The 23,525-nt window shown below is 38.1% G+C and overlaps 2 protein-coding genes across 3 annotated transcripts in view; one reads left to right on the top strand and one right to left on the bottom strand.

Annotated features, from left to right (window-relative positions):
* Positions 1 to 16,734, top strand: part of atrn (attractin) — a 45,449-nt gene extending 28,715 nt beyond the window's left edge. The window contains exons 27-29 of the mRNA XM_043254812.1: positions 10,454 to 10,561; positions 14,507 to 14,621; positions 14,743 to 16,734. Of these exons, the coding sequence (XP_043110747.1) occupies positions 10,454 to 10,561; positions 14,507 to 14,621; positions 14,743 to 14,867 (348 nt within the window). The 3' untranslated portion in view covers positions 14,868 to 16,734. The remainder of the gene's footprint in view (positions 1 to 10,453; positions 10,562 to 14,506; positions 14,622 to 14,742) is intronic.
* A 2,233-nt stretch (positions 16,735 to 18,967) lies between these two features.
* Positions 18,968 to 23,525, bottom strand: part of gfra4a (GDNF family receptor alpha 4a) — an 86,823-nt gene continuing 82,265 nt past the window's right edge. For both annotated transcript variants that reach the window (XM_043256276.1, XM_043256275.1), the window contains 2 exons: positions 21,356 to 21,537; positions 18,968 to 20,282 (listed from right to left, as the gene is read on the bottom strand). In XM_043256276.1, coding sequence (XP_043112211.1) covers positions 20,154 to 20,282; positions 21,356 to 21,537 — 311 coding nt within the window. In that variant the 3' untranslated portion in view covers positions 18,968 to 20,153. The remainder of the gene's footprint in view (positions 20,283 to 21,355; positions 21,538 to 23,525) is intronic.

The raw sequence follows: 23,525 nt of genomic DNA, 5'->3' as shown, positions 1-23,525 counted from the left end.
TTTCCCTTGTTACCTGTGGAATTTCATTGACTTTTCCTGCCACACGATGCGCTGCGCAGCTTTGAACCGTCTTATTAATGTCACATCAGCATCTTCAAATGCTGTCGGTCAGGCTGGACAGATCCATCCGTTAGACTGTTTTTGCACGATTCCACTAGAGGTCGAACAATAGATTTTTCTAAGACATTTTTGATTAAGTTGTTGTAATTGGCTGTTAATGATATCGGTAGCACTTCACTTAAAGCCTTTATGTACCATGCATTAATTATGCATTTCAATGCTTGGAAAAGGCATTGTGCAATGTCATAAGTAATTGTAAACACATTTAATACCTTTATAACACAATGTTTATATATACACCTTGATACAGTTTAACAATGACTTAACAGTGTTACACTAGCAATGCTAACAGGCATATTAACTTTGATTTATAATTATTTACAAGATATAATTTATTAGAATGCACATTATGAATAGTGCATTATACCCTTTATAACCCTATATAATGGATTTTACATAAAGACTTTAAGTTGAGCATTTTAATGGGTTTATGCAGTTTAGTTAGTGTTCAAGTGGACTTAAAGAGCAGTATTAGGAAGTATTTTTAATCATGAAAGCCTAACCTTAACCCATTTCACTCAATCTGCTTTTCTATTCAATTGTTACTTTTAGTCAGAGGCTTTCTGTAAATACTTTTCTACTAAGTTTAACGGTCCAGTGCAAAAATAATGGCGTCCAAATGATTTCTTCTTTGTATCTCAATTACTCTATGTAACTTATGAAATCTATTGAATATAATCTCAAATTGGGAAATATTTGACCAGTTATTTTTTGGTCTTTCTGGTAGCATTGTTTTGTCAGTAGTTTTCAGTCAGTTAGTAAAACTCGTGTCTGTTAATGTAAATTCAAGAATTTGTTGGTTGTTACCAGTTAAATTATTTATTACATCGTGGTCAGGTTTGTTAAAATTAAGAACATGTGCTGGAACATGAACCTTGATTTTACGGCCCCCACAGAGACTGAAGAGTTTTGGTTTTGAAAGGTTTCGAGAGGCCAATTTAAACCACGCAAGGGGTGTTTATAAGGGCTAATGTGAGTGTCCTTTAAAGGACCCTCTTCACCATCTGGCTTAGTGAAGTGCTCTCATCCAATAAAAAGTGGTAATACTTTTTCCTCTTTCGCGCAACAATCAAACATGCATTCATATGCGTACATGCACATCACTTCCTATATCAGTCTTAAACCCTCAAATTTTGCACTCTTCTGACCTTTTAAGCATGAATGTTACTAATCATCTCTACAGCAACCAGACATTGAGGATAATTGGGGCCAGTAAACAGACTAGTGGTCTTACTTTTTTCTTTTTCACGCACCTTTATGAAGATTTGTGGTAGAATCATAACACATCAAGTCATGTTCTCAAGTGCCAGACGTCCAGACCAAGGATCAGACCTCCTGAGCTTGAATATTTAGACGTTTAATCAATATAAAATTTGAGTTCTGACGTTTTTTTTTTTTTTTTTTTTTTTTTTTATCTGCTTTGTGTACTTTTTAATCAGTATGTTATACATAGCTTTACATAAGCTTTTAATTTACATTTAGAAAATGATGGTGAATGATAGCGCGGCGTGTATCTGTCCTGCCTTTGAACACCGCTGTCCTGTTTGAAGATTTGAAAAAGCATCGGAGGGTTGCTTAGATGTCGAAACTATAATTGCAAATCAGAAGTGACCTTTTCTCAAAGCGCTCTCCGAGGTGTGTGTGTGTGTGTGAGCGCAAGTAATTACACAGAATTCTTCCGGAGGTGCTCTGAAAGAGTTTCCAGGTAAATCTTTCAGTGATAAATATCACAAGCCTCGCAGGCAGAGAATGTATTGTGACCCAAAAATCAAAGATGCGGGTTATCAGTTTTTCAGGGACTATCCTCTGTAATTGTTAGATATGCAAATGAGGGCCACTCAGCCGAGATGAGCTGATGCTAACAGACTGCTGATTATTTTCTTTAATCTTGCGAATGTGCGTCATTCAAAGAACATTACAAAAGCGTCCCTATGAAATTTCTATTTAGTCGCATTTTAAAATTAGACCGCGTGCTCCTGCGTTTTCATATTCAATCCTGAATAAGTTACCATTGCGTTGGAGAATATTTGTGTTTTTGCGCATAGAGCGTGTTAAAATCTGCCTTTTGTTATTAGTTGATATTAGTTTATGACCCAATTAGCACAGTATTTTACAAGATTTCAGATTTTTGATGAGCACGCGGTCCTCTTCAGTCGTCCTCGCTGGTCCTCACGCGCACACACCGGCTCTCACACCTTTATTGATGAGGCTGTGAATTAAACTGACAGAGAGTGGCTTGTGAATTAGCCGTAGTGGGAATAGCTGTCGATATTCTCTGTCCATGTGTGTGTGCTATAATGAGGTGGCCTGATAGCTGGTGTCTCGTGTTTGTGTGTCTCTCTTTTACACTGAGAAACGAATACTTCTTACCAACTCTGTTTTAAGGGTTTTTTTAATAACTATGTATAGTTTCGGTAGGCATTTTGGTTGTTTATAAGGGTTATATCATGACAAATCAATTCTTTGGTCTTATGATCTGACTTTATAGCCATTTTATTATGAAAACATGCTGTAACTTTCAAAAAGCCGAAACGCTTCCCCCGCCACGCTTGTCTTTTTGTATCAGAAAACAGAAGCATTTGACACGTGAGCATGTCAGCAAAGTACAAAAGGTTAGATGCTACTATTCCTAAACACTGAAGAAGATGCAAAGAGTCAAACCTTGTGCAGTTCCTCTCTGTACGTATCTGCATATCAGCTGCTTGTTTTTTCCGGTGCTCTTTAGAAGGATATTTATTTTTAGCAAAGTCCCTGATCATTTCAGTGTGATCTTAACATTTCCCTGCAAATTGTTTTGTGAACCTGTCACAATGAAACACACAATTTTCAAACAGTCTGTTACTGAAGGATGCTGCAATTAAAAAGTATATTGTAGTCAAAATAAAAAGCACAGCTCAAATGAGTGCAGCAAAGTTTTTTTTTAATGTCTTGTGGGAAAAGAGAGTGTTTACATAGTCATGGAAAATATTAAATAAACAACAGCAAACAATGGCCTGTTTTAATTTAAGAGTCACTGAGCTAGAGAGAGAAAGTATATAGCCCATATTTTAGTTTTCTGTTTCTAAATTTGCACTTTTTTGGTGCAAAAAGCTATTACCATATATGTGGTAAAAACTATGATACACGACCTTTGAAAGATTGAAGTAGTTACATTTGAGGTATTTTTTTTCTTGATTGAACTTGAACAGTTTCTTATTAAGGCTTAATAAAATGTGGTGTTGGTGTAGAAGGGGTTAGTGATTGGCTCTTTGTGGTCGTGATGACGCTCAGCAGCTGGTCTTTGTACTGGCAGATGCGGCCAAAACCAGTGTAATTAATGTTGGCAGAATTCATTTCCATCGGTATTCCTTCTGAATTCTTATTAAAAAAAAAGAATTGTCAATATCAGTTAATCTCTCATTGTGATTTTGATCAGAATTCTTTTGGAAAGATTGTGTGTGTGTGGGGTTTTTGGACAGTGGGAGTCAAATCCTTGACCATCTGTAGCTGGTCAAGACTGGTGGATTTTAACTGAGATGGCAAAGTTTTTGAGATTTTTGGCAGGATGTTTCCTGCTTTTTCAGAGTAACGGAGGAATGTCAGAATATAGTGAAAATCTCCACAAATCCTGGGACAGTTGGTAAACGTAGAGCTGCACTGTAGCGGGAGAGACCATGTTGGGCCCAGCTGGCCCTTCTGATGTATTTGTGTCTCAAAAGCCTTGTTGACTTTGTGTTCTTTACAGTTGAAGAAGTCATCTTGACCCTCACGATGAAAAGGTTTGAGCAGGAACTGGAGTTCCAGCATGAAAACTGCTTGTTTGGCAGCAGGGGGTCTCTGGCGCTGGGAGAGATGTCTTTATCTTTTTCATAATGTATGGTAGGGCCTCGCAAACAGTGAAGTCACTTAGTTTCTTTGTGCTATCCTGCACAAAGCCTCATCTCCCATCCCAAGACCTCTCTTCTCTGCAAAGCAATGTCCTTTGGGGTGTTCTCTGTAGTTTTATTTAGCTGTGGTTTGGGCTGGAATGCACTTTTCTCACCAGCACGAGATTGAACTGTCATTGCAGTCAGTTCTGTGGAGTAAAAACACTTCTCAGACTGTTCACCTCTATGCTAGTGTTTTATTTGTCTTGACATATTTCACGTTTCGCCTGTGTGAGATGATTAAGAGAAGCATTACATGATCAGAGCTCCTCTGGGGCAAACAGCCCCTATCGTACTTGAACAGTCATCCTGTATTTTGTTCTGTCTCTTTTTGAGAGCATGAACGAAGTGAATATGACTATATGTTTATAATTTGGAATTTTGTGACTAAGGGTTTGTATGAGGCCATATTAAAAGTGATAAACTGCTAATTCAGATTATTCACAGAGGGGATTTTGTTTTTATCATTTTTTTATTTCATTAGTTGGTGTCCTAATTTTTGTTTCATTTTCAGATTAATTTGAAAACAGCAGATTAATTTAGGGAGGGGGTACAGCAGTCTAATATTCCTTCTGTTTAGAAAATTGATCAAAAACAGACCATTATTAAAGCAAGCAAATGACTATATTGTGATTATATCATTAACATAAAATACATTTACTTATATCGTGATATAAGACATCGCCCACCCTAATAATAATAATAATAAACTTTTTATTTAAATTTTTATTTCATTTTAGAATTGCTTTTAGCTCTACTGTGTATTTTTTTCATTTTCATATAGTGACATATATTAAACTGTATCATATATATATATATATATATATATACTGTGTGTGTGTGGATATAAAATATATATATATATATGGATCATTTATGGTCCAGCAACATGAATTGAATTAGGGTTTTTTTCAGTTGAATTCACACTCATTTGGATAAGAAACTACACAATGGGGTATTCTCTGAGGTCCAAAAGATTTGGCCAGAAAGTGCAAGTGTAATTGGTTAAAAATACAGATTTTGTGTTGCACCTTTATAGTTTCAGTGACATTTCTTCTTTTTTTTTCCGCACAAGCTCATACTTTTTCAGCGCTGTTTTTTTTTTTTTTTTTGCCTTGGTAATAGTTTTAGTTGGCAATAATAACCTCGCAGAGGAGGAGCTTGAGTGATTAGGGTAGAGATTGCTCTGAAAAGAGAGCGAAAGAAGGGCCTCATCCGTTCTTTGCCACATTTTCACTCAGTCAGCACACTCATTCGGTCTCCACCTCTCCCTCAATCTCCCTCTCTCTAGCTTTCATTCCTTCACAGTCTCTCTCCTTTCTCTCCTCACTCTATATTCCTTCAGAGGATTGAGTGTAAACGCTTGCATCAGCCTCCCCCTTCTGTTTGATGAAGGGATGCGGGTGTAGAGGAACTCGCCCAGGCCTGGATGTGTTTGTGTGCTTGGACGGTTGTAGCAGCCAAGTTCATCAGGCTCTTAGCGCCTCTCAATTGGGAGGTCAGAATCCCTCTGCAGTAATACGGTCTTGTTTTTTCACCCACACGTAATCCGAAACAGTTGTATAGTTGAGAAAAAAATAGACATTTGTGTTTCACATACACGGAGAAACACACACTCTCCCACCCACTATGTGTAATAGATGACTCGACACTAAAAACACTGATTTCAGCATATGGTCCGAGTGAACTAATCTTAACAATCTGTTGCAGTAGAGAATTGGATACCTAGGAATGGTGCTGCACTGGCATCAAAATATTTCTCTGTAATGGATCCAGTCTTTACTGATCCCTGTGCCACCGTGAAGGCAACTGGTTATTACAGCAGAACAGTTCAGTAAATACCAGCGGGACTCATTGGCACAAGCTTTCCTTATCCACTCATGGCCATCAAGAACCGGCTGCAGCTTCAGACTGATTTAAGATGACAGGCAACGTGAGCATGCCTGCCTCCTTCAGAGTGCGCCGGCCCACATCCGTTGCACAGAAATGCCATGGTTAACGAGAACGTTCTAGTCATTACGGTTCATGCAAGGCTTTCCTATATTCCCTTATCTTATCGCTCCAATATCCCTCAGAGCACGAATTCGTTTTGCTTTGATGCAACAAATGAGCATGGGTTTATCTTGCCAGACTTTATAGAACTGTTGACTTGTTTCAAATATAGTAAATACTAACCAGTGGCGTGTGGCAAATCTCCCCCCCACCTCCCCCTTCCACGGTAGCACAAATCAAGACACACAATGATCCACTTTTCCACTTTTTGTCTCGATTTTGCACATTCAGTGCTGCAATACATGCATCTTTTTAGATGTTGCGATTCATCCGCTTAAATGGAAATCTGCACAATTAGGGCACAAAAGGTCCTGTGCAGATTTCACTCATGTTGAAGTTGGTCACGCATATTTGGTGAAAGCTGCTTGTTTGGATTCTTTTCTTTTTTTCACGTTTTGTTCACCAATATTTTACTCATGTCAGTGAATTTGTACAGTGGCTTTGCATTTGAAAATTAAACTTTGGTGCAACCAATATGGCGTTAATTGCTTCTTTTTTTTTAATCTTAACATCCGAGTATTTATAGGCGAATTTAAAAAGAAAATGGAATACTCATTGCCCCTGATGGTTTTCCTGTGTTCATTTTTGGATGTGAAGTGCTCCCATATTCCCGCATTGTCACCGTGATTTGACATTCAGGGGAGATCTGAGTTTTGGAGGCATGATCTGTTTTTAAATTGTCATTTAAGACAACCTAAAGTGGATTGTTAGTGGATGTATTCAGCTGTCAGGGCCATGCATACAAATATCAGGCTTCACATGGTCACAAAAACTGGGATGTCAGAGAATTTTAAAATCGTCATTTCCAGGGCTAGAAGAGTCAAAGAACTTCGTTGAAAGAAGTTATACAAAGGTCATAGAAATCTTGAGTGATTTCTACATTTTTCTATCTCTAAAATATTTAATTGACTAGATGTCGTCTAGATTTCCTGCTCTTTGCGGGAGTGTCATTTCTTTAAAATGATTAGTAAAAATCCTTGTCCAGTAATTAGTCTTGGAGAATAATTGGTCAAAAGTTATAGAAAAGCCTGAAATGGGGACAGACGGACCACAGATGATCTAATACCTTTTCTGTACAAATGAGAACAGATCCATTCTGAAGCATACATAGAAGCTTTGCTGTTTATATCCACATTAAAAACATTTGTCGAGTGCAGTGTTTCAGATCAAACCCACCTCTAAATGTCTGGTTATTAATTATTGAAAAACAAAATTCAGATGAGTGTGCCTGAATGGTTCAGCAAGTGAGTTGTGGCTAAGGACACATGTCTCTTTGCACTCTCTCTTTCTGTCTGCTGCAAGGCAGTGATATTAATTCTGCTAATCTGTAGTCTCAGGGGCTTGTGGGCATAATTAGGCAGTTGGATTACGGCTCATTTGGGGGATTATATTCCTGCATTAATCTCTCACAGTGGCCCAGGTTTATCTCTGGTTGGTTGGGTGGCTCCCTCCTGTTCTGTCGTGTTCCTCCCACCCAGCCTGTTGCTGAGACAATTAGATGTATCAGACATGCAACACCATTATTTTGAAGACAGTCTCATAGGCCACTTCTTTTTTTTTTTTTTTTTTTTTTTTTTTTTTTTTGACGACCAACCATCGATCTATGGCTTTGTTCACAGTGCTTCCAATTCCAAATCCAGTCTTTAGGACCGACTGTCCCCACTATCATTTTACAATAGATGAAATCAGATCTGTTTGTTCAGTCTGGTGAATATCCACATATCTACACGGGTAGCCATATTAATGACTAAAGTCTATGCACTATGCCAAAAGATATAGGAAGAGCTGTCGATTCATCAGAGGGTAGAAAACTTTTTGATATTTCACCGCAGTGCTGAACTCATGAGGCGCATCAGACATCATAAGTGTCAGAGTTTTTCAAACCGCATATGGATAAAATTCAGATTAAGGCTGCAAATAACAATTATTTTGATAATAATTTAATGTGTCATATATATATATATATATATATATATACTGGTTTGTTAATAGCAAGAAGTGCACCTTAAGATAAAGTGTGACCAAATATAAATACATTCTCAAACATGCCACATAATTAAAATTAACCACTATATTTCAGATATTTTTTTTTTTTTGGTCTAAAAAAAAAAATGCATTATTTACTGATTTAAAGTGGTATTAATGACTGATCAATTGATTTTTATTTGTAATCACATTTTAAAACCTGCAACTACTTACAACAAACTCAAGATACACTCTGAAACCTTAATTTATTATTTTCATTAGCAATTATTGTTGATTTTATTGATTAGTTATCGAAGCCCAATTTAGATCGATTTGTAATCTTTGTTCAGACCACAAGTTTTAGTCAGACAAAAACAAAAAATCAGATTTCTACTGCCTGAATGTGTGAGCCAGTGGAACGTAGAACAAATGTTGGGCCGTTAAAGCCTAAGCTGCTAAAAAAAAAGAAAAAAGAAAATTAGCTAGACTTAGCTGGTTTAAGATGGTCTAGCTGGTTTTCAAGTGACCAAAATCCCCCTAAAACCACCAATCCAGACCAGCTGGGAGAAGCGCAGTGGGGATTGATATCAGAGTGTCCTTGTGTTTCAGTGCACCGGCTGTCTCAGATCAGTATTCAGCATGGCTACACCTTACCATCTGATTCAGCACTGCTTCTCTCCTGAAGGTTGATTGAAAGATCTCTCTCTTCTCTCCCTTCTCCACATCCATCTTTACCCCTCTGCTCTGTCTCTTTGGATATGCCTTATATTCCTGACGGTAGTTTAAAGCACACATCAGTAAATATGCACTTTGATGTGCTGCAACGGGACCATGTGGGTATGTGTGTGACAGTTGCTGTGCTCCCTGGAGCGCTTGCGCTCTCTCTCTCTCTCTTCCTTTCTCTTTCTCCGTCTTTATAAGATTTTCTGTTGTGTATTGAGCTGAGCATTCAAACATGGATGGACAGATACACAACGCACACACAGATTAAATGACTTGTGGTTCCTGCAGAGAGGGATGGCTGTCAGACGGTGGGGATTTCTAATTGAGTGGTTTGCTGTGAAGAAGCTTGTTTTGCTCTTATCGCTCTCTCTATCTGTCTTTCTCAGTCTCTCACACACGCATACTGATTCAGATTGCCATCTTCATCATTATTAACATCAGAGACCTAGAGACAATCCCATGGGGACATTTGAGATGTTCAAAACTTCAGAATGCTTAATGTGGGAACTTTACGGGTAGTTTTAAAAGCATGTTTTCTGCACTTTTAGTTTGTCTAAATGAACCATATTAAAGCCATAGTTACAAATTTACAGTCGGTAGGTTGTTGGGCAGATTAGCTTTAATTTTTTTAAATATATTTTCTGACTCTAACCATATTTTATTTCAATTGGTTGCTAAGGAAGCATTTCTGGGGTTTTTTTGTTGTTTTTTTTGAGCTTTTGAAGTTTTCATTATTTTACTTTACCATTTATTGTCCCCCTTGAGGGGTAATTTGTTTTAGCGCTATGGAGAACAAGTACATATATATAAAAAAAAAACAAATACAAAACACCATAATACATTAAGTGTTAATTAATGTAAAACATTTACAATAACCTAAAAATGCACCTTCTCATATTTGAATTGTGCTTGGAAATAGCACATCTAACAAATGTTTTTTGTTTTTTTTTTCCCCAATGCTTAGATTTTATTTCTGCTTTGTCAATTAATGAAAAAACCCATACATGCTATTAAGTTTTATTGAACAGTAACAACATTGAGGTAAGTTTATAGATAATATTATTTTGTGGCTGTGATGCTCAAATGGAGATTTGAGATATAAGTTTAGGATGCCATGTGTCCCCTAAAATTTCCATTCACTGAAAAGAAGAAACAGGAAAAATGACTGGCTTCTGTTCCTATGTTTCTTAAGTGAACACTAGTATTTATATATTTATTTATTTTTCCTCGCATGCTGTTGACAGACATTCGAAGACATATCTCAGAATGAAAAGAACTCTTGAGCACAGCTCTTGAAATTTTAATATCGACACTTATCAGATGTTCTATACCTGCATGTAACCTTTTCATTTTTTCCCTTGTTTATTGGAAGATTTGTGCCAATTTATGTCTTTGCATCCTTATTTTCCTGAGATATATGCAAAGAGCGGCATCAATTATGCTTAACAGGTGTTTGATCTGTTCTCTGTGTGCTCTCTCTCAGACTTAGATGGTCCTTTTATGTGTTTGTGCACACAAGCTTGTCTCAATCTGGTCTTCTCTCTTTTGCATTCAGCCTGCATCTCTTTCAAGCTAGACCGTTTCAGCCGTCACCTTTATATTGATCTCAGCTTTAACGGCACACAGAGCCGTATGCATGTTTGTGTGTGAATGTAACACTTGGATAATTTTCCTCTTCCCTTTCTCAGCAACTCCTGCGAGAAATGCAGCAGATGGCCAGCCGACCATTCGCCACCATCAACGTCGCCTTGGAGACGGATGAGGAGCCACCAGACCTGATTGGTGGAAATGTGAAGGTTAGCGTGACCTTTCGTGTGGTGACATCAGAGTGGCTTTAAGAGGGGGTGCAGTTACTGCATATGTTAATGTTGGGAACAAACTGGGAGCTGAGTCACTGGCTCTGTTCCAAAATCTAGTGAGCTGCGTCACTGTCTGCTGCCTACATAAAAACTGCCTTCTAAAATGGCAACCGAATAAAAGTCGTATTAAACTGTTCAAAGGCAGCAGCTCTTATATGGTGAAATATGGCGAATTGAATTATTCGCGTGAGTAGATAACGTACAAAGACGATGCAAAGACGCAATTGACTCAAATGCGCGTTTTTAGCGATCAACTTTACGACACATCGAATTGTATCAGAAAATGGAGGAAAGCATTACACAATGATTTTCTTCGCATGAGGGACACGGAAAAACAAGTAAACTAGAGTGATTCTGCGACGAGAAACTCCAATTCTTATTTGTTTCTCGTTATCACATGTTGCTAAGCTAATGATTCAATGCTGAAATAAAGGCTCAATAAGTAAATTAATATTACAATACACATTGAATATTAAACCAGCTTTTCGTTGTATGGATCGCAATACAGACTTCCCATTTAGTTTCCGACAGGGCTGTGCGATAATTCGATAATTAATGCAATAACATGCACATATTTACAGCAACAGTCAGTTTTTTTTAAATGCACATCAGTTATGAAGTCCAGTTTGCTTAGTTTAGAAATTTTGTGGAGTCATTCTACATCTCAGGTAAACTGAATCCTGGTTAATTGTGCTTCACATTTCACACCACATCCCTCTATGCACCCCTTGGCAATAGAACTGCCATTGGCTAGTGGATTTCTTGGTGTACTCACCGGACTCGACAGATATATATGAATATATGAATGATTTGGAATCTGATTTTCTTTAGAAAATGACAGCTCTTTATGAAGGTACATTAATATGGGTTATGTTATTCCTGCCCACGACTAAAGTAACCAGCCGGCAGTGCTTTCTGCTTGGTCTTAAAGGTTGAATAATTTCAAACTAACTCAGTGATTTTGACAGTGAAAACAACAGAGAATTTAATTTGCATGTAGTGCGTCAATTCTTCGTGGTGTGTAAGACTACACTGTCTTTTATGAATATGTGAGAGAAACGGATCACTCCTTGAAGTGACAATGAGTGGGGTACCTACACACTAGAGTTTACACAGTACCTTGCACATCCATTGATGCCAATGGAAATAGTGCACATGCTGCACTATAAAGTGATGATAGATGTTACTTAGTCGACTACCGTTGGATAAATACAGCACACAATAGGTTTAGATGACACTGGTTGCATACAATAGGTGACATTAGTTTTTGCAGGCAATCCATGATAGAAAGAGGTTTCTTTTCATTATTTAGTCTTTTATATTGCATCACATTCAGTACGGATTTCAAACCTGCATTCACAACTCGGGTAAAATTTAATTTCTTTTTCCGATGAAGATTCAGCATTAGGGGAATACTATGCTGAAAAATGGAACAGCATGCACGGATACGAGAAACTGTCTTGGTACATTATGAAAATATTTACGTTAAATATTAACAACAGGGCCCAAACTATGCAGTTGACAGAGTTATTTTTCTTTGCAGGCTACATTATCATGCACCCACTGAAAATAGGAATTGAGTAAAAGATCGATTGTGGTATTTTAAGAATTGATATATAAAGTTGAAATAAAGACTGCGATTAATTCGAAAATCTAGGTTTTACCCAAGACTATAAGTGAAATAATTCTATTGATTTTTGAAGTGGTAAATAAAATATTTCCCTCAAAACACAAAGCTCTCCAAAATGAATTGTATCTCCACAAAAGAAATTTATCTTTGGAGGATACATGTGATGCTACCGGACAACCTGGCCAAATTGAGGTACATTCTAAGGCAGTATAGATTTTTGGGAATGTGCCTCAAAAGTTGTCTTGTTAGGCAGCTCGCTAGGTTTTAGAACAAAACTTCTGTGTTTTAAGTCTCAAACTAAACCTCTACGTTTTCAGATACTCAGCAACTTTAAAACATCACACTTCCAGCGTCTGGTTTTGACAGCTTTAATTCGGTTTCCTTTACTTTCAAGGCCTTTTGTCCCCTTCTATGAAATTTGCAACTAATAACTGCATTACATAGTATAAGAGCGATATTTGATTTCTGCAGTTGTTGGTTTGTAATTACGGTTTCGCTTTGTTTGTTGTCCTAACACTGTAATGACAGCCCCAGAGTGAAGATCCAATTTAGATTTACCTCCTTCCCATGTTCTCACTCCTGCTCCATCAATGTCCTATGCTCACTATCAAAGTTTAAAAGTAATTACAATCCAGCCATCCTTGATAGCGAAATGCTATAAACGCAGTTACCTTTCTCAAATCTCATAGAAGCACCCAGAGGGTGTGAAACTAAAGTAAACACGTCTAAACCAAAAGCGACGCACAAGGGAGCTCAGTGGACATCAGAACATGCAGTGTTGTAGTTTGTGGCCTCTGACACATTTAGTATACGTCTGCTTTCTCTCTCACTCACTCAACGCCATTCGCGTTTTCTTTAATTATAAGAGTTAATTAAACAGAACCTGTCTTCTGCTTGCTCAGTCTGGTTGCCTCAGATAATCGCCTGAGCCGAAACCTAACGAATGCATATATATATATATATAAATATAAAAATGCATACATACAGCAATACGCCCCTCCATACTCATGCCCATGCTCTCAGAGGCTGTAATTGAATTTTACTAGGAGTTTCTTCTTTTTGTGTGCTGGAGGAGTAGGTGTGTATGGCGTGAAAGATAAATGCCGTTCCCCCCTGCTCTGAATTGACAGTGGGAAAGTGCGAGGAGGAGGCAGATAGAGAGGAGTGAGGGGGTGAACTGGCCTCGGTAGGATAAGAAGTGGCTTAAAGAGAAGAATATATGAAGAGAAGGAGGGATGAATATGCAAGTGTGCTGTACAGAGAGGAGAATGCGTGAATGAGGGGTTGGAGAGCCGCAGTAAGCACACAAACACTCAGTCATTGAAAAGTCTTTTTGATGCATATGCGCTAATATCACGCATTCACACAACATACGCTGGGAAAACTCGGCGGTTAAGTAAAAAGAACAAGTGTGTGTGTGTGTGTGTATAAAAGGGTTTATGTAAGGCTTGGGACTAAGGGCAAAATGAGAGTGTGAAATGGGTCAAAGCTGGAATATGATTTGTGCGTGTGTTCAAAAACAGAAGGTCATGTGCTTTCAGCCCTGCTCCACACATGCATTAAAAATACTTACGAAGAAATACAATAGTTTTTCTGCACGTACCATAGTATTCTTTGAAGCACTATACCTTGGAATATAACAGTTGTTCCAGTTAACTGGTGTAAGATGAGTCATAGGTATATACTAAAAGGCAATTGGGAATCATTCTCAATTTAAATTAAGTATTTTCCTTAAATATTTTTGGAACAGTTCTTTTGCCGCTGTTAAGAGGTGAAATGGCTAAAATTATAATACAAACATTATTATACTATCAGAACTGTTTTAGTAATGCCACTATAATGTACAGTGGGGTCCAAATGTGTGAGAACACGACAACAGTCTTCATTTCAAGTCTGTTGAAATGTTGAAAATTCAGCTTTGCTATTATAGCAATAAATTGCATTTAAAAATCTATTAAATTTGAAAACTACTTGAATTTAAATAATATTTTCACATTATACTGTTGTGAATGGGTAGTGATAGTGAAAAGATGGTTAGTGAAATTAAAATTCACGTATTTGTAATATACTGTTATATTATAATTTGTAAAAATAAATTAATAAATTAATAATAATAATAATAATAATAATGGAACATTTGTATTGAATGTATTAAAAAAACTAATGCTGCTCTCAGGACCCCACTGTATATTTTTTTTTTTTTTTTTTTTTTTTTTGTAACCATTTGTCTTTTTTTTTTTTTCCCCTCACAGTCTGTGCCTAAACCCATAGCTTTGGAGCCCTGTTTTGGGAATAAGGCCGCAGTGCTCTCCATCTTTGTTAGATTACCCAGAGGCCCCGGAGGTATTCCTCCTCCAGGACAGTCAGGTGGGTCGGTGAGCCAATGCATTTGGCCCCCACACTGAGTGCTGAACATTTTTACACTCTCTGCCGCCAATACCATTATACTGACACTCAGGAACACCTCTTTGCCTTCCTCTCTCCTCAGGTCTGGCAGTAGCGAGTGCATTAGTGGACGTCTCTCAGCAGATGTGTCTGGGATATAAGGAGAAGTCGGGAGGGTTGCGTAGCCGCAAGCAGCAGCCATTAGCACAGCCCGCCACCTGCATCTGACATTTACCCCTCGTCCTCTGACCTCGGACCCCTGCCAGGACACAAGAGTCACAAGAACACACGCTTATGGCTGGGTGGCGTGGTTTAGACAAGCCAAGAGGACTCTGATTAGAGAACCTGAATCTCTCCTGGCCCAAAGTGAGAGAACACTACAGGAAATTAACTCTTATGTGACCCTGACTGAAAGGACTTATCCTGGGCCACTTTATGATATTTAACTTATTTCAGTTATTTTATTCCATTTTTACAATCAGGAGGAAGAATCCTTGCACTGCTGCATCTCTGATGAAGGCAAACACACACACACACACACACACACACACACACACACACACACACACACATACACACAGACATTTTTCTTCTGGAGACTTCTTTGGCTGCATGGCTAAACACACACACGCATATAGTACAGGATGTCTTTTAGAGGCTTATAGTACGTCTATGTCTCTTTAATCATGGCAGTAACTGCTTTTATTTCTTAATAATTAATCACGTCTCTGATGTGCAGGAATAAAACACAGCGAGCTGGTATGTTTACAAGCGTTTTAATTCACAGGTCATCTGTGACGCCTCTCCCAAGCATTTTATGTTTGTCCCAATAAGAGGATTTCTACATTTTAGCTTTTTCGCATCCTTCCATTCTCTTTTGAATTACCTCCTTTCACGTGTTCGTGTAGAGATCTGAGACGTCAGTGTTTATGTTTGCCATAATGATAGCGCCGCCGCTGCTTCTGCTTTTATCATTTACTTCCTCTCACTTCTCTCTTATCTGAAATCTCAACCCATTTCTCAGGCACATTTCAAGGAAGGCAGAAATAAAAGGTGACTGCAGGCAGGCAGGCAGCAGGATGGAATTAGAGCGAACAAGGACCTTGTTTGGGTTTCTCGAAATGTCAGATGTCATTTTGGGCTGGCGAAGGATTATCTGCATACACAAATGCACAAACCTGGACCTGCGTCGGATACCGGGGGTATTCTCCAGGATATGGAGTGGATTGCCTAGTGCAAAGGAAAGGTCAGAGATAGAGTGAGGAAATGTGACATTATGAAATCTAAATCGGTGTAAGTGTGTGTAGCGGCGCAGTCATTACATCTTTCATTATCCTGGCGCGCGGCTGTACCGAGACGGCACAGATGACCTGCTCGCCAGTTCTCGGTGCGTTTAAAGTGCCATGAATAAAGGGACAAGTCACTAGACCAGAACAAAACATCTAGTATTGAAAGCCTAAACAGGATGTTACTAATCTGTCCGTGATCTCATAGGAAAATTCAAGTCCTGTGACACCCATCAGGTGTGAATGTAAGCCGGGACGTCGTAGAGAGACCGTTTATGTGTTTTCGTTTTTTTTTTCTCTCACAATCTTTTAGGGTCCAAAAGGGAAAGTGCACTCACACGTACATACAAAGTGGTCTAATGAAAGGAGCTGGTCTCTCTTCCTTCAGATGGAAGCTAAATCTCACATTGCTTTTCTCTGTAAGCCTCAAACAGTACTCCTCACACACCGACCGCACCATCTGTATACAGTGATACTGTAGATATGGAGTCTGTAGTTTGTTAATATGTATAATGTAGCAGCAAGTGCACTCAAGTTTTTTGTACATAGTGATGGACAGTAATGTGAATGCCGTCTATGTTAAGCGACTTACTGCACTTGGCGGGTGGAGTATCCCAGGCTTTTGAAATGTGACTGCATTGCAGCTTCTTTTGTATGTAAGATGGCGAATGTCATGAACAAACTTTAAACTAGCTGCCTACTTTAAGATAAAAAAATGACGACCTGGACATTTAAACTGACCTTGTAATTATATGTGTACATAAAGAATGACATAGAACATTTTGTCTATAATTAAACGGTAAAACGAAGATGACTGCCTGTAACTCTGTTGTTCAAATGTTGAGTGAAATTGCAGTGTTCTTGGTTAGCTTATCACCCATCATTTATTTAATGAGATAACGAGCTGCCTATGGCGTTTTTTAACTATTGAGTAATTTATGTAGCTCAAGGGGAAACAGTACGGCATCTAATGTACATTGTTTTATCTTCATTGCATAGTGTGCTGGTGTAAGCATTTAAGCTTGTCTCTCACAACAGGACAGATGAAACGCATTTGTTATCTCCTTATTATCAGCAGGCGGATGTGGATAAACAATATCGTGACAACTTCCTCAGCTCGGCGTGAGCGTTTATCCAGTGCCTCTTCAGAGATTTTCCAAATGGGATTATGAGGGAGCTGTCAAAGTCTCCCCGCTCAGATATATTACAGATACTTTACGACTTCATAATTGAATGGAAATTCTCACCATTAGCTGTGCATTTGCATTTTATCAAGCACACTGGCAGAAATCCAGAAATGGGAGGGTAAATATTCTTTTCATAAATCCCCTCCTTAAAATGGTCGTTGGGGCTGTGGAGTCCCAGAGGTCTTGACCTTCTCTACTGTATGCAGTGATTAAAATCATGCGTCATCATTTGGACCATTAATGTTTCATCGTAGTGAAAATGTTTCCAGTTTAATTTAATATGAATGTGATGTTTTGCTGGCATGATTTTTTCATTTTCCAACAAAAAGAATATTCCTGGGTTCCGTACATAACCCAGGAAGTCATTTTTTGGACTCGTTAACCGCATACCGTGAGTACATCATCATGTAAATATAGTGGAGCCAGCATTGGTCAAACTCAACCATTTAAGCAAAGTTATATTTTGAGAGAAATATGTTATGTGTATATAATTTGCATTTTTGACTTTTTAGGCAATTTTTTTGTTACATTTTACTTTAAACCTTTTTACCTATTTTTTTTTTTTTTTTTAATAATTGTAACATTTTAAACACATTTTACAGCTTAAAGGGGATAGTTCACCCAAAATGTATTCATTAGGTACTCTCATGTCTTTTCAAACCTTTTAAGACTTTCATTCATCTCCGAAATGCAAAAGATATTATATAATATAAATAAGATATTTTTGAATAAATCTGAGAGCTCTTTGGACCTGCACAGCCAGCAAGGGAACTGAAAGGTAGTAGGACATTGTTAAAATAATCCATATCCCATCAGTGTGTCAATCGGAATGTTGTGAAGCTACGAGAATACGTTTTGTGTGGAAAAAAAGACTTTATTTGACTTATGAAGCCATGAGGATGTCATAAGATTGCGTTTGAACAACTAATGTCACTACCTTCTTGGGCCCTAAAATGTTTCAGCTACATTGCTGTCTGCAGGCTCAGACTTCAAAAATATTTCAACTTGTGTTCTAAAGATTGACGATGATCTTATGGGTTTGGAACGACATAAAGGGAGTAATTAAAAACAGAATAATTTTTTTTTTAGGTGAAATACCCCTTTAAAGTTACAAAACAGTTTGAGATGTTTTGAGGAATATACCAAAAACCAAGCAGCCTTTGGTCCTTTATGTATTTCTTTTTCCTAACTTTTCCCCCTAAAGTCAATGGCTACCAGCAGCTGTTTAGTCGCCAGCATTCTTTAATCTGTAACATATTCTCTTTTGAGCTTAACTTAAAAAAAGTGTGATTTGGTGGTCTGCGTCCATGTTATCCTGCTCCTGAGTCAAGATACCCTTCACATTTCCTTCAAATATGTCTTGCGGCAATAGCGCAACACTGTTACATGTGAGCATTTTATTTTGTTGGAGGTTGTTATTCTGAAGGGCAGTATATTTGTGTGTGCTGACCCAGACGATGCACACAGGTGACAACACAACGACGGTGCTCCAAATAAATGAGGGTTTCTTCACTCCCTCAGTTACTCATTACCCCCTCAGCTTGAGCTGATCTGCAGGCCTGCACCCACAGAACAGTCATTCATGAAGCCCCCTAATGCTTAATGACACCTTTTACCTAATTTGATAATGATTTCAGCTATTTTTTAAGAAATAAATCACAGAATTTATTCCAAATTAAATGACTTCCTTCTGTGAGGTGAACAAAAATGCATATAAATATTAAAGAATCTTCTCACAGCAATTTTCCATATAAATATTTTCAGTTATCGTCTTAGAATCTTTTACCATGTTAAAATCGATGCATAACAAACATACGCTCTTACTATATGTACATATCCGGACACACAAGCATTATTCAGTACATCCGTATCTGACAGGTTTATTTTTCAGGAAATAACAAGTAAAATCCACAATTTCCACCCATTTGACAGAAACGCTTTGCCTCGTTTTGTGATGCAGGTCGCTGATTGGTCAATAGTCTCTGAAGGTTGTTAGAGGTCAACGCATTTATTTTTCACTCACCTTGTTTGTCATCACAGGACATTTGAGAATAAAAAAGCAACACAACTGCAGATGCCGAGTGCTCATAGGATGGGGACGCAGAAAACTGCCGTCAGTCATTGGAGAGAATCAACAGACCCTTGTTGTGCTCGTTTTGATTGGAAGAGACGAACAGTGAGTAAGGAGATGGGATTAAGCTGCTTGAATTCACATGTTTAACAGGATATTTTGTGCTTCTTTTCCCATTTGCGATAAGCAGTTTGATGCAGTGTTTCAGACACCCATATTCACAGGTGAAGTATACAAGAACTGCTCGGTGATCATGGCATTCATCAAGATACTTAAGTCCTTCCACTCTTCATATCTGTGCCACTTTCTTAGAAAACCGTGCCCTCCGATACTGCTGGGAGAAATGGCCTACATCTAAACAATACAGCCACGTTACAAAAATAAAGAGCATCTCTAACCCGCTGAAAGAGCTCTCATGGCAGACACTTTTAGTGCATCACATCAGTTTCCTTTCTCTTACAGCTTCTTCGAGCAAACATCACAAAACACACTTCTGTCCGGGTGAATATACAGCACACGCATCAACACCATCCTTTCAAGAGAGCTGGGGAAAAATAGATATTCAATTATGGATGATGAACAGGTAGAAATTTATGTTAGTTTTTTTTTCTTTCTTTTTTTGTGCGAAATTTGTAGAGTAGGCATGACTCAGCCACCCGTCGACTATGTTTCAGTCTCTCGCTTTGAAGAGAAGGGGTTTTATCTTACACGGGCACCATCTTCAGTTCAAATTAAGAGAGAAAGAGAGAGAGACACACAATTATTTAAACCCTTGAAATCAGTCGTGAACACCCAGACAATGAATCACTATGTTGCATTGAGGAATGGAGCGGGGATTCATATATTTAGAGAGTTTGGCGGTTTTTGCGTCCTCTCCGAACAAGTTATTGTGATGTGGAAGTCGAAACTCATGAATACACGCACGCTGTCCCAGTTCTGTGGTGCTTTGATTGGTTGCTTGATTTCAAAGTTAGAGAGCCAGCAGCAGGAAGGGGAGGAGCCACATTACCACGGCCAGGTGGGCCGCTGCAGGACTGGCGTCATAGAGATCAGGGGACGGGAGCGTGGAGTCGCCCCACAGTCTGTCTCTCTCGTTCATCTGCAGAACAAAAACATCAAGAGAGAGGCTATGGATACATGATACACTGTTTGCGTGCGTCTTCTTCACTTAACATCATCTCATTTCCTTTCTGTGTTTGGTTCTGTCTTTTACAGATACAGTGCAAGATGGATTCATCTGTAACGGACCAGTGGTGGATGGGTTTTGAAGAATAAATGATAAAACGCAACCAGTCACGTAAGTTTTTTCAGGATTCTTTGAATAGAAAGTTCTAAAGAATATAATTTCTATGAAACAGAAATGTACTGCACTTCGCAGTGAAAAAAAGTTAAATAATATTATTGATCGTAGTAGCCTAGGTTACGTGACAAGTTTCATCTTCAAAAGCTTTGGGGAAAAAAATATGGAAGAGAAAAGAATGTGTGCCTGATTATAAATACAGGTTTACTTGAGCGAATGATTGGTTCCTGAGAGCATGAAATGATCAAAATGTAATTTTAATAATAAACAATTTTGGCATTGTGTTGTAATCACCACTTAAATCCATGTATCCTGGTACCTAAAATCGGGATCCTGATTGAAACCAATTGAGAACCAGAAAATAGCGACTACTAACTACAAGCCAGTCTACAGCACTACTACAATCTACAAAACCAGACTAATGTGGTAAGCTTGGCCAGGCAGAGAAACAGACAACAGTAATCATGTAGGCTAGTTTACACTCTTTCTTTCAGTAGGAAGACTATAACACACACATGGCATTGTTCTGACAGACATGAAAAGCATATCTGACTCCAATCCATTTAGCTGTTTGCACTCTGAACAGCAAAAAAAGAAAGAAATCCAATTTTTACAAACCCAAAGCATATCCATATGTGATTTGAAATCCGATTAAAACAGTATACATTTTTTCCAAATGCGTTACAGTCTGGACGGTCACAATGGATTGCAAGTAATTTTTGCGACACAATATGTATGCAGTGTCATACACAATGCAAATCTGTGTACGCTCAAAAGAAAGCTCTGACTTGAATGAATAGGAACATGAATGATCGGTTTTGCCCGGTTTGAAGGGAGCTAGAATTTCAAAAGGTCCTAGAAAGGGCCTGTACCTGTGTGGGCATCTGTGGACGGAGGATGTTCTGCTCGGTCTCCACGCCAGAACCAATGGTGGTAGTGGTGGTCTCGGTGCTGGTAACTAAGATCTGGTTGTAAGTATTTGTGTTGGAGCCTGGAGCTTGGTTGGTCGCAGATTTCAGGTCTGTGTCATTTCCGAAAGCCAGGATGGCGTTCTCTGTTTGAAAAGAGGGGAGAGAATCAGATGAACACGTCTTGAAGGCATTCATGCCTCAGTTGGCTTTCGCTTTCAGACGTGTCTCACTTTCAAAATGGGTTTGGATTTCGTCAGCATGCTTTCTTACAATAACAACAACAAAACACACTCGGGGGGGGAACCAGAGAGGACTGGCTTATATATAAATTATCCAGCATAAATGTTGACAGAACAGCATTCAGGATCATAAACTCCATCATCTGATTCATGCTCTAAATATAGTTTGTTTCTATAGTAGAATATACATTGCTATATTACCAATTGGCTAATCCTGCCCTCCAGAAATATATAAAAAAAAAACACTTGCATTTCTTAACGGCTTGGCATTCATCCTTATTTCTTTGCCCGTGTCTTCCATTTTCTTTCTTATCTTTTATTTTCGTTCAGTGTGTTTTCCCTTGGGAAAGATTGGATGCATAAAATGGAGTGTGTGCTTCAGTGTGCGTGTGGGTTTGAAAGAAGTTTGATTACTTCTTGTATCTTGATGTTTAAAGCAAATCTTACCTGTGCTAAAACACCTGTGTGTATTCATTTTGAAATATTCTTTACAGTCACCCGTGTACAAAATTGCTTTCGATATTAAATCTAAATACAGATTTCTATTTACACTCCCCTTCATTTCCCCTCTTTATATTGCCTATATGGAGTATTTTTGAGACTTATAGTGACAGGCCATATGAATGATAATAATCTGAGCTGATTAATTTCCATTTGTCTAGTAGGTCACTTGTCTGAAATTACCGTGGCATGAAAGTCGCCTCAATTAAGACACAGCTGTGAGGACGGCATGGGATATAACTCCATATTTGAGTCTGATATTCCTTTCTGGTGCTCAGGAAAGGGTTGTGCGGAAAAAATCAAGATTAGATTTATGAATTGTGAACAGTGGCATGGTTGAGTGAATTTTCTTTCTTAATTGAAACACTAATTGCTTAATCTTTGTGATCTTACAGGGGTGATAAAGCTAAAGAGAGAAAGAGAGTGACTTCCACAGAATGCTTTACAGTATGTATAATAGCGGCTCTTTAATATCATTAGAAAACTGTCCTTGTAAAGCATGCCACAACTTGCCATAAATATTTATAATGGATATTGCAGCTTTAGACCACGAGCATTTATTTTAAATTACTTATATACTATTATAGTGTTTCTTAATATTTTTAATTAGCTTTATTTTTATTTTTTTCAATATACTTGTAGTTAAATTGTTGTTGCAATTATATATTTATATTTGTACACATATATAATCATCATTTTAGTAGTTTAACTTAAAGGGAGTTTACCCAAAAATGAAAATTCTGTCATTCATTACGGAACACAAATTAAGATATTTTTGATGGAATCCGAGCGCTCTCTGAGCCTCCATAGATAGCAAGGGTTTTACTATAAACACCGCACAGAAACATAGAAAAAACAGTCAATGTGACATCAGGGGATTCGATTGTAACTTTACAAAGCTATGAAAAGAAGACAATAACATGAATTCTTCAAGAATTCTTTTCCCAGAATAATCATCTTCGGCCATTTTGGAGAGTAAGCCCGAACCTTGATCGTGGTAATATCATTGCTGTCTATGAACAGTCAAAGAGCTTAATTTTAGGCCTCATTTACACTGTTTCATTTTAAAATTTGTTGTTGTTGCACCTATCATTAACACTACTCCAGTTTTTTCAACCCTCAAAGATTGAAAATGTGGCAAACCCTGTTTTTGTTTGAAAATGGGGCTGTATTTCAGTGTATGACCCCAATAAGAATTTTCCCCAAAAAATAAGCCTGCCACTTTTGTTCTGACCAACTGAGAAAAAGGAAACTTAATTTACAGATGCTACCTTTATTTAGTGTGTTATTAGCTGATCTCTTTATAATTACAGACGTGACAATGACGTGGCAGCATTCTCATATTTTTATCAGTAGTACTCAAATTCCAACACCTTATTACAAGCTTACCG

This window comes from Puntigrus tetrazona, chromosome 13 (genome assembly GCF_018831695.1).
Source record: "Puntigrus tetrazona isolate hp1 chromosome 13, ASM1883169v1, whole genome shotgun sequence".
NCBI lineage: Eukaryota > Metazoa > Chordata > Actinopteri > Cypriniformes > Cyprinidae > Puntigrus > Puntigrus tetrazona.
Note: the sequence above shows the minus strand (reverse complement) of the source record. Positions and strands in the feature narration are given on the sequence as shown.